The sequence below is a fragment of the Natrix helvetica genome, assembly GCF_964273705.1.
Source record: "Natrix helvetica genome assembly, chromosome: 12".
In the NCBI taxonomy this organism is placed as follows: domain Eukaryota; kingdom Metazoa; phylum Chordata; class Lepidosauria; order Squamata; family Natricidae; genus Natrix; species Natrix helvetica.
In genome coordinates this window covers 17,529,712-17,545,195 of record NC_138556.1, presented here as the reverse complement: position 1 = coordinate 17,545,195, position 15,484 = coordinate 17,529,712, and the positions used below count along the sequence as shown (strand labels likewise).

General features: G+C 45.8%; 1 protein-coding gene across 2 annotated transcripts; it reads left to right on the top strand.

Annotated features, from left to right (window-relative positions):
• Positions 1-617: 617 nt before the first annotated feature.
• SCAMP5 (secretory carrier membrane protein 5) lies at positions 618-13,962 on the top strand. Of its 2 annotated transcripts, XM_081964969.1 has the most exons (8): positions 1,187-1,429; positions 1,586-1,640; positions 4,109-4,172; positions 5,016-5,144; positions 6,953-7,109; positions 8,083-8,184; positions 9,150-9,267; positions 10,555-13,962. In XM_081964969.1, exons 3-8 carry the CDS (start codon positions 4,166-4,168, stop codon positions 10,747-10,749), a joined length of 708 nt encoding a protein of 235 aa, XP_081821095.1. In that variant the 5' UTR covers positions 1,187-1,429; positions 1,586-1,640; positions 4,109-4,165; the 3' UTR covers positions 10,750-13,962. The 2 variants fall into 2 exon arrangements, with proteins under 2 accessions (XP_081821094.1, XP_081821095.1); XM_081964968.1 differs by lacking the exons at positions 1,187-1,429; positions 1,586-1,640 and adding an exon at positions 618-764.
• The last annotated feature ends 1,522 nt before the right edge of the window (positions 13,963-15,484 follow it).

Here is a 15,484-nt window from a genome sequence, read left to right as displayed (position 1 = left end):
GGGAGTAGTCAACCAAAACCCTCAGGTGTGTCCCAAAGGTGTGTCTTCGGGAGGCAACTGGACTTTGTTTTCCTTTTGAAGACGTTTCGCTGCTCATCCCGGAAGCTTCTTCAGCTTTGACTGGATGATGGGGAATGGAGGGATTGATCCTCCTTGAAGACAGTTGGTCATTTGCATCCTTTTGGAGGGCCGTTGAGGCCCCTTGGAGGCTCAATTGCATCCTCAGAGTCACCTGAGTTGTGCTAATGGTACCTAGAGTGGACAATCCCACCACCACCCCTGGAAACCCTCCCACACCATTGGAAGGGTGTTACCTCCGGGGTGATATCCCCCCCATTAGGGACCCAAGCCAACTGGCAGAGCCAAGACTTCAAGCTCTTGCAGGGGGAAATCAGGAGGGTGGGAAATAGATAGTTTATTCCCCCTTCCCCCCACCACACTTTCTACTTGAAGACCCCCAAGACTTCGACCCCCCAAGCCTGCTCCTGTCCTTGTTATTGGAAATCCTGTAAACAGACCCACAAGCCCCGCCCCTTTCCCCTGGCAAGCTCCTCCCCTCCGACCCTCCCGACCGCGTCAGCACCCTGGACAGCCGCTCCGCTCCGCCTGCGCTCGCCCCGCCGCCGGAGAGAGCCGCCCGCCGGCGCGGGGAAACGAAACGGCCGATCCTCGCGAGAGCCACGGCGCTGCAGTAGCGGGCGGGCGCTGGAGGGCGAGGAGGGCTGCGAAGATCCGGGAGGGAGCCCCAAGAGCGTCCATCGGCGGTGAGTCTTTTCTAGGGCCGGCTGTGGAGGGGGGGCAAGGGGGGGCAAGGAAGAGCGGCCCTCCTCCGCATTGGGGAGTGGGAGGCGGCTGGGGAGGATGGGAGGATGGCGGAGCCTTTGGTGGCCAGGTTTTGCCGGGAGAGAGGCCCTTGGAGGAAGTGTCCTTTGGAATGGGGTCTTTCCCCCCTCCTCCCCGCAGCCTCCCCCCCCCACTCCCAGCAGAAGTGATCCAGTGGCTCAGCGGATCGGCAGATCGGCTCATCTTCCCTAGGAAACCTGGGATGAATCCCTCCCTATCTTCTTCCCTGACAATCGCAAATTGTTGATGAGGGCTCCCTCCTCCTCCTCCTCCTCCTCCTCCTCCTCCTCCCTGCAGTTCTTGGCCCTGATAGGATCCATTCATTTATTCATTCCATTCCATTCATTTATTCAGAAGCGACAGAGGCAAGCAAGCGGAAGATTTGGCTAGCTGGCGGGATTAAGGGAGGATCTGATCCCTTCTCTCTTCCTTCTCTGCCATTTTCCTTCCTGGATGCTTAATAGAAAAAAAAAAGCACCAGGGTCTCGCGTCTTGCTAAAAGACCACCCATCGGGGTTAACAGGGCTCTGCCGGAGGAGAGCCAAGGACCAATTAATTTCCTTCAGGAAGGCCTGGTTACACCTAGGTCACAGGGGTCTCCAACCTTGGCAACTTTAAGGCTTTGTGGACTTCCACTCCCAGAATTCCTCAAGCCAGCGAACCAGCGAAGTTGGTTGAGGAATTCTGGGAGTTGAAGTCCACAAATCTTAAAAGATGCCAAGATTGGAGACCCCTGACCTAGGATGCTCACAAACCCACGTTGGACGTTTGAGTAAAATTGGGCACCTAGCCAGTAGGTACTGTTGATCTCCACTCTTGGCTGACATTCACCTTTTACTCGGGGGAAATGACGTGTTTATCACCTGCATTTAGTAAACTTCGAGGGTGTAATTCCATGATGTGTGCATTTAAATTTAGAGTGCTGGTGAAAAGGCCCTTCTCAAATAGAAGAATGGGCGTAAATATCTATCTATATCTGTCTGTCTGTCTGTCTGTCTGTCTGTCTGTCTGTCTGTCTGTCTGTCTATCTATCTATCTATCATCTATCTATTATATCTATTATCTCTCTCTCTCTCTGTATGTCAGTCTGTCTGTATCTCTATTTATCTATCTAACTATCTATCTATCGTCTATCTATCTATCTATCTATCTATCTATCTATCTATCTACTATCTATTATATCTATTATCTCTCTCTCTCTCTCTCTGTATGTCAGTCTGTCTGTATCTCTATCCATCCATCTATCTATCTATCTATCTATCTATCTATCTATCTATCTATCTATCTATCTATCATCTATCTATTATATCTATTCTCTCTCTCTCTCTCTCTCTCTCTCTCTCTCTCTCTCTGTATGTCAGTCTGTCTGTATCTCTATCTATCTATCTATCTATCATCTATCTATCTATCTATCTATCTATCTATCTATCTATCTATCTATCTATCTAGAGTTTGTCACTCATGTACAGAATAATAGGAAAAAGAATAAACATGAATAAGAACACAGGAAATAGGTACAAATAAATGGAGACAGTAGGACAGGGACGGTGGGCACACAGGTGCCCTTATGCACACCGCCTTTACAGACCTCTTAGGAATGGGGTGAGGTCAACAGTAGACAGTCTAAGGTCAAAGTTTTGTGGGGAAGAAACTCTGTGGAGTCAGGTAGAGCATTCCAGGCGTTGAGCACTCTGTTGCTGAAGTCGTATTTTCTGCAATCGAATTTGGAGCGCTTTACCTTGAGTTTGTATCTATTGTGTGCTTGTGTATTATTGCACAGTATTGTAACGGCGCAGAGACTCTCCTGTTAGATGTTCTCCAGGGAATAGGGACGCTGACCTTCAAAACAGTGTGCAGAACATAGTTGAAAATTAACCATGGCGGCAGGATCACGTTGGGGGAGTTGCTGCCTAAACTGCCTTTGGCTTAGTTTAAGAAATGATCCCAAGCCACTCAGTATCTCCAACCAGTTTGCCCTGACTCCATACCAAATGAAAGGACTACAGGGTTGTGAAAAGGGAGTGTTCAATAAGTCACGATTTCGGACTGTAGTAAAAGTTTGATTTGAAATAAGCCAAAATTCCCAGAGTTCGCTTGAACTGCTAATAGACAAGCCACATTAACTGGGATCACACCTTGATCTAAGCCAGCATTTCTCAACCTTGGTCTCTTTTAAGACGGGTGGACTTTCGACTCCCAGAATTCTACAGCTCCCAGTGTTTATTTATTTATTTATTATTTATTTATTCACATTTCTAAACCACCCCCTCTCCCAAAAAGGGACTCGTGTTACCATTAACCAGGCTGGTGGTGGGGCTGGAGGTTGGTTCATAGGCTGCAACTCTCCTGATGCTTTTCCTTTGGAAGGACTTGGATCAAGATTCCCTTGGGTTAGTTCATTCACGTCATTTCTGGAGACTTCAGGCATATGTTACTGAAACAACTGGCCTCAGGAGAAGTGAAAAAATAAATAAAGAAAATATTTTTGCAATGTAGGAGAGAGGGAGAGAGAGAGGGAGGGAGGGAGAGAGAGACAAGGAGAGAGTGAAAGAGAGAGGGGGGACAGGGAGGAGGAAGAGAGAGGGAGAGAAAGAGAGAGGGAGGGATAGAGAGGGAAGGAAGGAGGGTGTGAGAGAGGGAGGGATAGAGAGAGAGGGAGGGAGGGACAGAGGGACAGAGAGGGAGGGAGAGAAAGAGGGGCAGAGAGAGAGGGAGGGAAGGAGAGAGGTACAGAGAAAGGGATAGAAAGAAAGAGGGAGGGAAGGAGAGAGAGAGAGAGAGAGAGAGAGAGAGAGAGAGTCTTGAAATAGGCCACTTCTGATCTGCGCTGACCATCTTACAGCCTAATCCAGAGTTGGGATAAGCAGACTCACCAAAGGGCTGGAATAGCTTTACTAAGAGACATAACTCATTTCCTCCGCGTTACGAGCTGTGATTCCAGTTGTGTGATCTTATGCCCCCAAATCTACATTTAAAACTGTGGCGGAGAATCTGTCCTTCTCTCAGAGTTGCATGTGGACAATAGAATATGTAAGATAAAATATAAAATTAAGGCAAAACCATAATAAAATCACCACAATATGCCGCCGGAGAACTGCAATAGGTTAAACGTTATAATTCAGTAGGTTGCAATAATATAGCAGGTTGCCATCAGTCAAATGGCTTTGTCTACCCAAGATCAATCGGAATAGAGCTGGAAGGGACCTTGGAGGTCTTCTAGTCGAACCCCCTGCTCAAGCTATCCACCTTTTTGTTTCTACTTCAGCTTTGGTGGTGAGCTGAGAATTATTCTACACAATAAGTTTAAAGACAAGGAAACACCATGGGAGGTAAGTGAATGATAAATGTCCTTGTACGGTAATCTTGTCACGTTATGGGGAAATAAGGAAGAGGAAGGAGCATTGGGTATGTCTACCGCCTGGAGTTATTTATAAAAATAATAAAAGAAGGATTTTAAAAGAAATCTAAAAACAAGGCAAACGTTGTGTGAAGGACTGATGCTTTGAGCATAATTTGGAAACGTCAAGGCTCTATTTAACATGATTAGTTTCTGAACCAATGTCTTACTCAGCAACAGATATCTTGAGTTCAGACAAGGTCATAAATGGAGGACTACCTGTATGGCATACAACATGTGGTTTCCCCCCCCCCCCCCTTATCTTAGATAACTGCTCTGTCAGGCCTGCAGCCCTCTTTTCTTTTGGATCTTTGGCCTGCCACACTTTCTATCATTCTACTATGCCTTTTCTATTGTGGGAAAATGGGAGGGGGGATAGTACAGAGTTAGATGCTATGTAGCCATAACAACATTCTTGCTAGAAAGCCAAGGTCATCCTTTGTCTCTGCATCTCTGTGCCTGATCAGGATGAGAGGAACTGCCAGCATGGGAGTGGAAGATTGGACCATGAGATGGACTTGTGGGTGTGGGGGGGGGGGGGGGGCAAGATCTTGAAATTTCTACTGGGTGGGGAAAACTGGGGAAGCTTTCAGATTCAGGTTTTCCCAGATGTGCCAACATGGCTCTCTTCATAAATTGGAAGCAATACTTTGCCTTGGACTCTGGTTTACTTTTGGATGCTATTTGGAAACCTGACATGCTCAGGATCCTCTCTTGCTTTGGGAAATGGGAACCACATCCCCCCCAAAAAAATAACTTTTGGCTTTTCTTGCAGAAAGAGTGAACAATTTCCCCCCTCTGCCCAGATTCATCCCCTTGAAGCCATGTTTTTACCAGGATTTCGACGAGGAAATTCCTCCCCTCCACAGAACCACGGTCAAGCGTCTTTACTACCTCTGGATGTGTGAGTTGAGGGTCTGTGGGTGGGACGGGCAATAAATTACCCGGACAGAAGCGGTAGGAAAAAAAGAGAATATACTGTATTGCTCTAACTGAAACTCATATACATATATATACACCCTATATATATGTCTAGTTTAATGAAAAGAAGGACCAGGGGAGACATGATAGTAGTCTTCCAATATCTCAGGGTTTGCCACAGAGAAAAGGGAGTCAAGCTATTCTCCAATGCACCTGAGGGTAGACAAGAAGCAAAGGGTGGAAACTAATCAAGGAGAGAAGCAACTTAGAACTGAGGAGAAATTTCCTGACAGTTAGAACAATCCATCAGTGGAACAGAAGTTGCCTCCAGAAGTTGTGAATGCCCCAACACTGGAAGTTTTTAAGATGTTGAGTAGCCATTTGCCTGAAGCGGTGTAGGGTTTCCTGCCTAGGCAGGGGGTTGGACTAGAAGACCTCCAAGGTCCCTTCCAACTCTGCTATTGTATTGTATTGTACACTGTTTCCCCCCCCACACACAAAATAAGACCTCCCTGGATAACAAGCCCAATTGAGCTTTTGAGCGCATGCGCTAAAATAAGCCCTCCCATAAAATATTGCAACACAGCAGCAGCCATGAGGTGACCACGCTCGCCTTCTCCTGCACCTCGAAACTAATAAGATCTCCCCGAAAATAAGGCCAAGCGCTTATTTTGGGGTGTGTGTGTCAAAAGAAAATAAGGCTCTGTCTTATTTCGGGGGAAACACGGTATTAGTTATTTTTCCAGGATAAAATTTGCAGCAAACAAAGCCCCATAGGGAACCATGAGTTCGCTTAAGGATCACCGTGCTCCATTTACGACCACTGTGCTCGCATAATGACCACTACAAAAATAAAGTTGTAAAATCAGGTGGGGACCCGCTTAAGAACCGTCACGACTTAACGACTGTACGGGTAGTCCTTGACTTACAACAGTTCATTTAGTCGAAGTTACGACGGCACTGAAAAAGCGAGTGATGACCGTTGCTCACACTTACGACCGTTGCAACATCTCCAGGGTCATCAGAATTCGCACTCCTGGCAACGGACACGTATTTATGACGGTTGCAGTGTCCGGGGGGGGGGGTGTCACCTGATCCCCTTTTGCGACCCTCTGACAAGCAAAGTCAATGTGGAAGCCAGATTCACTTAACAACCGGGTTACTAACTGAACACCTGCAGTGACCCAATTAGCAAATGTGGCAAGAAAGGTCATAGAACTCACTTAATGAATATTTTGGAGGTCAGTCATGGCCGTAAGTCAAGGACTACCTCTGTAGCTTAGAAATGGGAAAGGGTCCTCCATCCAGTTTCTGAACTGTGGCCCCCACTAGGATCTTTGGTGAGCTCTGTGATCTCCCACTGTGTGATCTTCCTCTTTGCTCCTTCTTGCTTTCTCCCCATCTTTCTCTCTTCTTTTTTTATCTCTCTTTCTTCTCTTTCGCTCTCTACTTTCTCTCTCACTCACTTTCTCTCTCTCTTTGTCTCTCTCTCTCTTCTCTCTCTCCTCTCTCTCTCTATCTCATTTTGTCTCTCTCTCAAACACACTTTCTCTCTCCTCTCTCTCCCTCTCTTTTTCTCTCTCTCTCACTTCCCCTCTCTCTCTGCTCTCTCTCACTCACTTTCTCTCTCTTCTCTCTCTCTCTTTCTCTCTCTCTCTTTCTCTCTCTCACTTTCCCTCTTCCTCCCTTCGCTCCTCTCTCCCTGTCTCTGTCTCTTTCTCTTCTCTGTCTCTGTCTCTGTCTCTGTCTCTGTCTCTGTCTCTCTGTCTCTCTCTCTAACTCTGTCTGCAGTGAATAGCATCACCTTGGCTGTCAATCTGATCGGTTGCCTTGCATGGCTGATTGGAGGCGGTGGAGCCGTTAATTTTGGACTGGCAATCCTTTGGCTTATTCTCTTTACACCCTGCTCCTACGTCTGCTGGTTTAGACCAATTTACAAAGCTTTCAAGTAAGTGATAGGGCGGGATCTTCCCTTCCCTTCCTCCCTTCTTTTTTCCTGCAATGATGCATTTGCTCCCCTCCCCCGGAAGCTCCTCCTTACTCATTTAGTGACTACCTGGGCTAGCCCCCAGTCACAAACACAGCACTGATAGACTAATTTTTTTTTTTAAAAAAAATCCATTTATGTGTGTGTGCATGGACAACAAAACTGACTGCAGCCTGACAACAAAAGCTTTTGGTGAGAAACTGATTAAGGCCTGGTCAGTTTCAGGCAGGAGTTGGAAGCTGACCGAAGAGATCTAATCAACTAATTAAGGTCGCAGAGCTTGTTAAATCGTCCTTGGCATTTGTTTTAGAGTCCTGCTACTTGGGGAGAATGTCAGCTTAGGAAAAGGCGGCTGGTTTAAGCAATCTCTCTGCCTTGCAAGGGGGTAAAGAAATAATAATAATAATAATAATAATAATAATAATAATAATAATAATAATAATAATAATAATAATAATAATGAAACATGTAACAGTGATACCCATTGTCATAGGAGCACTTGTTACCATGTCCAAGAATTTTACAAGATACATCCACAAATTGCAGCTTCCTGCAATAACACCAGCGGAACTGCAAAAAACTGTGCAACTCGGAACATCTTATATTTTAAGAAGGTCCTTGGTTGATACCTAGGACTCTGGCAGCAAACCGTATCAACCATTAGCACCAGTCAATGGTAGTTGTGATGCATCTTTAAATGTTCGGTTGACTGAGTTTCATGTTTAATGAATAAAACATATAACAACAACAACAACAACAATAAACAAAGCTGAGGCACAGGGCACTGCATGAGAATCTCTACTGGATGTCTGCAACCAGCGAGGACTGAAGCCTCTGCAGTGCCTCTGCCTCTCCAGGGAATTGTGGGAGTTGAAGTCCCCTCCTCTGGAAGCTGCTGGGGTTTGAGTAGATGGTCCCTTTTGTTTTTCTGCAGGACTGACAGCTCTTTCAGCTTCATGGCGTTCTTCTTCACCTTCATGGCGCAGCTGGTGATCAGCATCGTTCAAGCCATCGGCATCCCCGGCTGGGGAGTTTGGTAAGCGGGGCAATTTGTGGTTTCACTCATTTCAACCCTTCCGGGGTTGTGGTTTTTTTTAGCGGCATTCGTGGGTGTTTAGGATCCAGCACAGGCTGCAGATTCCTGGCTGGAAAAGGTGGGCAGAAAACATTCGGATGGATTTGGTGAAATGATGCCAGTTTTTTGTTTTTGTTTGCAAGGCTGGTGATCTAGTGGTGAAGGCAGCAGGCTAGAAACCGGGAGCCTGGGAGTTCTAGTCCTGCCTAACCAATGAAAGCTGGCTGGGTGACTTTGGGCCAATCACCGGGAGGCCGGGAGTTCCAGTCCTGCCTTATACCTGAAAGCCACCTGGGTGACTTTGGGTCAGTAACCAGGAGGCTGGGAGTTCTAGTCCTGTCTTAGGCATTCAAGCTGGCTGGGTGATTTTTAGGCCAATCACCAGGAGGCTGGGAGTTCTAGTCCTGCCTTATACCTGAAAGCCACCTGGGTGACTTCCGGTCAGTATCCAGGAGGCTGGGAGTTCTAGTCCCGCTTAGGCATTAAAAGCCGGCTGGGTGATTTTGGCCCAATCACCAGGAGGCTGGGAGTTCTAGTCCTGCCTTACACCTGAAAGCCAGCTGGGTGACTTTGAGCCAGTCCCCCTCTCTCAGCCCAACCCTCCTCACAGGGCTGTTGTTATGGGGAAAATAGGAGGAGGAAGCAGCATTAGGAAGACTTTCTGCCTTTATAGTTATTTATAAAAATAATAAAGGCAGATTTTTTTTTTAAAAAAAAGAAATCTCCGTAAGGAACACCTTGCAGTTTTGGATTTTAAAGGAGCATCTTTTCTTTCGCCTGCTTTGAAATTTCCTTCATTTCGATAAGGCCCTGAGCATCTCAGGATGCTTAAACAGACCCAGGCAGAATAAACCACCTTTGAACGATGGGGAGAAGGCCCCCGAATTCTCTAAAATGCCTTCCCCCCCACTTTTCTTTTGCTGCAGTGGCTGGATTGCAGCGATCTCTTTCTTTGGGACCAACGTTGGCTCGGCTGTCGTGATGCTTATTCCCACCGTCCTCTTCACAGCCATGTCTGTCTTCTCCTTCATTGCTCTCAGCATGGTAAGAGAACTGATTTATCCCCTTTGACACTTTTTGAAGAAGCAAGTGATCCATAAGAAGGATAATATTCTCACCCAGCTCCCCAAACACGACAAACCCTCTGACGCAAACTCGGAAATTCCTTTGTCAGGTTTCTGAAAGATGCCCTAATTGATTCATGAGTCTTAAGCCAAGTTTCAAAAGAAAACTAGTCATTTATTAGGAGCACCATTTTGGCAAGACCTTACTCCAGTCAGATCTTGGAATGCCGGCAGCCCCGGGCAAAAGATTTATCTCGCAGGCTAACAAGTTTGTCCAGCAGGGAGATGAATAGTTGTCTGCCACATCTATTCATCTCCGATCCCTTTTATCTCCATTATTCTATTCCTATTCCTATTCCTATTCCTATTCCTATTCCTATTCCTATTCCTATCCCATCCCATCCCATCCCTATTTCTATTTCTATTTCTATTTCTATTTCTATTTCTATTTCTATTTCTATTTCTATTCCTATTCCTATTCCTATTCCTATTCTATTCTATTCTATTCTACTCTACTCTACTCTACTCTACTCTACTCTACTCTACTCTATTCTATTCTATTCCTATTCCTATCCCACCCCATCCCATCTCATCCCTATTTCTATTCCTATTCCTATTCCTATTCTATTCTATTCTATTCTAATTCCTATTCCTATTCCTATCCCATCCCATCCCATCCCATCTCATCCCTATTTCTATTTCTATTATTTCTATTCCTATTCCTATTCCTATTCCTATTCCTATTCTATTCTATTATATTCCTATTCCTATCCCATCCCATCTCATCCCTATTTTTATTTCTATTCCTATTCCTATTCCTATTCCTATTCTATTCTATTCTAATTCCTATTCCTATCCCATCCCATCCCATCTCATCCCTATTTCTATTTCTATTTCTATTTCTATTTCTATTCCTATTCTATTCTATTCTATTCTGTTCTGTTCTATTCTATTCTAATTCCTATTCCTATTCCTATTCCATCCCATCTCATCCCTATTTCTATTCCTACTCCCATTCCTACTCCCATTCCTACTCCCATTCCTACTCCCATTCCTACTCCCATTCCTATTCTATTCTATTCTATTCTATTCTATTCTATTCTATTCTATTCTATTCTATTCTATTCTATTCTATTCCTATTCCTATTCCTATTCCTATTCCTATTCCTATTCCTATTCCTATTTCTATTCCCATTCCAATTCTACTGTTCGTGCTGCAGAGGGAGCCCGGATGTATCTATCCCCTTCTTCTCTTCTTCCTCTGCAGGTGCACAAATTTTACCGAGGGAGCGGTGGCAGTTTCAGCAAAGCTCAGGAGGAGTGGACCACCGGTGCCTGGAAAAACCCTCAGGTCCAGCAGGCGGCACAAAACGTGGCCGTGGGCGCCGCTCACAACGCCATGATGCCGCACGAAACACAGTATTCGGCTACCCCTAACTACAACTACCCCAACGACATGTGAGAAGTCAGGAAACCCCCTACCCACCCACCCACCCACCCACCCACCTGGTCCGAGGCGATCCCCAGAAGACGTTGGCTTTAGGTGGGCAAGGAAGGAACGAAGAAGGCCCTGCGTTGTGGGTGCGGGTATCTTGTGTAGGTTTCCAAGGGATGAATTCCACCATCTTGTTGCCGCGGTTGGGGAGGAGGGAGTGGTAGGCTGCACGATGGCTGGAGAGACGTTTCCAGGAGAAAATCTCTGAATTTGATTCTTCTTCCTCTTCCTGGGTCCCCATCCTTGGGCCTCCTGTGGTGTCTTCTTCTTCTTCCTCCTCCTCCTCCTCCGGAGAAGAAACGCATTGCCCTGCAGGACAGTTATGTTGTGGTGTTGTGCCTGTTTGTGTGTGTGCGTGCGTGCGTGCTCATTTCTCCCTTTTTTCTTCTTTTTCTGGTGAAACTGTGTACGGTGGTGTTTTTCGGCATTTCTTGTGGTGATCATGATTTTTCTAGCCGCATCGGAGCACCGGAGGCAAGTGGTCTTCACCTCTACGAGAGGTGAGACCTGAGCGTTTAAACCCATTCTCACCTGCCGGCGATTCCCCCTGCGGCAATCCAGAAGTGGATTGCTGGCTTCGTCACCCTTCACTCCTCCTCTTTATCTCTCTCTCAAAAGCCACAGCAATAACCCCAGCAGCTAGAAACCTGGCTAAACATGGGCTTGTTTCACATTCCCAGGAAGGCTGTGTTTATCAAGATAGAAGCCAAGATGGCTTACTCCCGTGATGGCAAACCTATGGTGCGAGTGCCCGAGGTGGCACGCGGAGCCTTCTCTTTGGGCAGCTGGCTTTCGTGGGCGCCAGAGCAGCGAAAAACGGCCTGAAAGTGGCACCAGAAATGGCCAAAAACGAAGCAAAAACTGGTTTTGGATTTCCAGTGCTCTGGCGCACACGAAGATCAGCTGCATGCTGGAAGCTCAAAGACCAGCTGGCCATCACGCGCAAGCACACCGCCCAGCTGGTCTTTGGGTTTCCAACACTCCAGCACACATGCATGTGCATTGCTGTTTGGGCACTCGCCGTCGAAAAGATTCGCCATCCCTGGCTTACTCTGTCTTGGAAATTTTCATCCTCTCTCTCCAGTTCCCTTCCTAGGTTTCTCCCTTTCAGCCTGAACAAAAATTCCCATTTTACGAGTCTGCGCTTCCTCGATTGATCAGAATTAACGATGTAATGAAAAGCAAGCCTTCCTTTAAAAACATCTGGAAAGACTAAATCAGCACATGGTGTGGATTTTAGGGTAGGTTTCCAGCCCGACTTTTCCTTCGGCGAGGACTTGGTTGTATCTTTGGCTCTCTCTTTTGTTTATATTTCCAACAGTTTGGGGACGTATTGCTACACGTTGGGAATGTTTGTTGACACGTTGGAAACGTAAACGAGCACCAGGCACATACCACCACACGTGGTGGCCCTGGGAAAAAGAAAGCAAGGAGATTTCGCGTACGCATTCATACGTGGTTAGGAAAAACGGCTAGACGTATCTTTGCTTTCTGAATTGATCCAGCCCAGGTTTCTAGATTTTAAAAGCAGATTCATTTTGCTCTGGGAGCAGCCAAGCATCTAACTCTTTGCTCCGACTTCCTTGAAAAATATTAGCTCCCCTCCTTTCAAGAGTATCTGCAGGGAGGTAGTTAAAAAAAATAAAATAAATCAAAGCAACTTTGCAAATAAATTGGCCAAGTTGCAGCCCCTTTTTATCCTATATTGCCTCTTGGGATCTGTTTTTTTCCTCACTTGTGGACTTTTCTGCTTGTGTGATTCCACTTCTTTCTAGGATCAATCAAGTGTCCCAAACTGTAACGGGCATCTGTTGAGAAGGGGAATATTCAGGTGCAGTTAAGCTGTCTTGTTTTAAGCAGCTGTGTTGATCTCAGGCACCAATCTCTTCTTGAAAGCTTCCAGGGATGAAGCTCCCACCACTTCCGAAGCTACACCATGGGTTGGTTGTTCTCACTGTCAGAAAAGTCTTCCTTATTTCCAGGTTGAATCTCTCCTTGTTCGGTTTCCATCCATTATTCCTTGTCTGCCCTTTGGGTGCCTTGGAAAATAGCTTGACCTCCTCCTCTCAGCATTTGAGGGGCTGCCACTGAGACGAGAGGGAGTCAAGCTATTTTCCTAGGCACCCGAAGGCCAGACAAGGAATAATGGATGGAAATTGATCAAGGAGAGATTTAACTTAGAAATAAGGAGGAATTTTCTGACAGTGAGAACAACCAACCAACGGAATAGCTGGCCACCAGAAGTTGTGGGATCTTCATCAAGCTTTCAAGAAGAAACTGGACTGCCATTTGTCAGAAATGATGTAGGGTCTCCTGCTTGGGCAGGGGGTTGGACTAGATGACCTACAAGGTCCCTTCCAACTCTGTTAATCTGTAAAAAAAAAACCTCTCCGACGCACGTCAAACAAAGTAGCATTGTGGGGTCACCTTGGTGCTCTCTGGGCTTGATGACGTTTTCTTGCAGACGTTTCCTGACTCAACTAGGTAACGGCATCAGTGCTCTGAGGATGTTGATGGGGATGGCTCAGACGGGGATGGCGAACGTCAAGAAATGACAGTGTTACCTAGTGACGAAACGTCTGCAAGAAAACAACTTCACTGGAATTCTGGAAGTTGAAATCCACACATCTCAACCCTTCCTGTCCATTTTTCGATTCGTAGATTGCTTTTATCTGTTGGACTGTGCTGATTGTGCTGAATGCCCCAACACTGGAAGTCTTTAAGAAGATGTTGGATCGCTATTTGTCTGAAACGGTATAGGGTTTCCTGCCTAGGCAGGGGGTTGGACTAGAAGACCTCCAAGGTCCCTTCCAACTCTGCTATTGTATTGTATTGATTGCAACAGTCTTGATAGCAGAAGCTGAGAATGTTGTCATTACTCTAAAGAAGAGATGGGACATCTGTATATTTGCATCAATTCCTTTTATTCTAGCACTATAGAGGTCTATTCTCCTTTGGTGGAGAAGAGCCGTGTCACAGAATAACCGTAGCTATCACAATCCTGACGCTGTATCTAATTCACCGTGCGATCTATTTTCTTTTTTTAAATAGATATCTCAATGGGAAAAAGGAGGGGGGGATTTTAAAACATCCGAACCACATGTGATTATACAATTGTTCCATGTCTGTCCCTGATAAAACAGTGTCAACCTGGAAATTAATGAATAAAGTAAACTGTACCGATAAAATGTCTTTCCCCTCTTTTTCTGCGGCAGACGGTTAGACCCTGAAATAGGGATGTCAACCGGCAGGATTTTACGTGGTAGTGACGTCGGGAAGCTCTGATGAAAACTGTGAGGGAATTGGGTGAAGAGGCTAGAAAGGATATTGAGGTAGTTGAGGGTGAAGGGGAACTTAGTTTATATAAACCACAGTTAAACCACATTTAGATGGCAAAGCTAGACAGCATACTAAAAAGCAGAGACATCACCCTGCCAACAAAGGTGTGTCTAGTTAAGGCTATGGTTTTCCCAGTTGCAATGCATGGCTGTGAAGGTTGGACCGTAAGGAAGGCTGAGCGCCAAAGAATGGAGGCCTTTGAATTCTGGTGCTGGAGAAGACTCCTGCGAGTCCCTTGGACTGCAAGGTGATCCAACTGGTCAGTCCTAGAGGAGATCAACCCTGACTGCTCTTTAGAAGGCCAGATCCTGAAGAGGAAACTCAAGTACTTTGGTCACCTAATGAGAAGGAAGGACTCCCTGGAGAAGAGCCTCATGCTGGGAATGACAGAGGGAAAAAGAAGAAGGGGACGACAGAGAATGAGGTGGCTGGATGGAGTCACTGAAGCAGTCGGCGTGAGCTTCAATGGCCTCCAGAGGATGGTAGAGGACAGGAAGGCCTGGAGGAACATTGTCTGTAGGGTTGCGATGGGTTGGACATGACTACGCAACTAACAACAACAAAACCACATGTGAGAGGATTCACACACAGTTTTACGCAGATGATAACAGTATTTTCTTTGGTAAATCTTATCGCTTAGGTGCTTTTCTTGCCTTCGACCTAGTGGCAGTTTTGGCAAAAGCAGGTTTTTAAAAACCAAAAATCCCATTATTATTAAAAAAAGAAGCACTGAAACCTGCAAAAATGAAAATAAAAATTGACTTTCTACTGCAACGAGACAAAACTGCACAGGAGTCTACAGGGGTGTGTTTCAAACTTGGCCAGATCAGTTGACCACAACTCCCAGAATTCCCCAGCCGTTCCTTGCTGGCAGGGGAATTCTGGGAGTTGAAACCCACCCATATCCGAGTTTGAAAAACATTGCTTACAGTTTCCTTTTTTAAAAAAAGTTTATTTTTCTCCTTCATTTACAAATATACATTCACAAATATCAATTCATTTACAAATATACATTCTCAAAATTGCTATAATTGTCACTATCTTGCCACCCCATGCCTCCATCTTATTTTGCTCCTTCTCTCTTCTCAACCTCCATTCTCTGCCTTCTTCTTTCCTCCTCTCCTTCCCCCTTTCTTCTCCTCTCTTTCCCCCACTCCTCGTCTCTTCTCCTTCTTCCCCTCTCTCCTTCCCTTACTCCTCTGCTTTACACTTTCTTCCTTTCCCTCCTCATCCTTCCTCCTTTCCGTTGTTGCCCTTGCTTATTTTCTTTCTCTGATGGGTTCTTGGGGTGGCATTTCAGCAATCCCAACTTTATATTTTCATAGAAATAATTTTCTCTGTTACATTTTATTTCTAATAATAA

What these genes read in the sequence shown, in the direction of transcription:
- SCAMP5 (XM_081964968.1), top strand. An exon ending in TCTTTACTACCTCTGGATGT is followed by an intron (nt 5,145 to 6,952) that starts GTGAGTTGAGGG and finishes CTCTGTCTGCAG; the next exon opens with TGAATAGCATCACCTTGGCT. An exon ending in CCTTCATTGCTCTCAGCATG is followed by an intron (nt 9,268 to 10,554) that starts GTAAGAGAACTG and finishes CTTCCTCTGCAG; the next exon opens with GTGCACAAATTTTACCGAGG.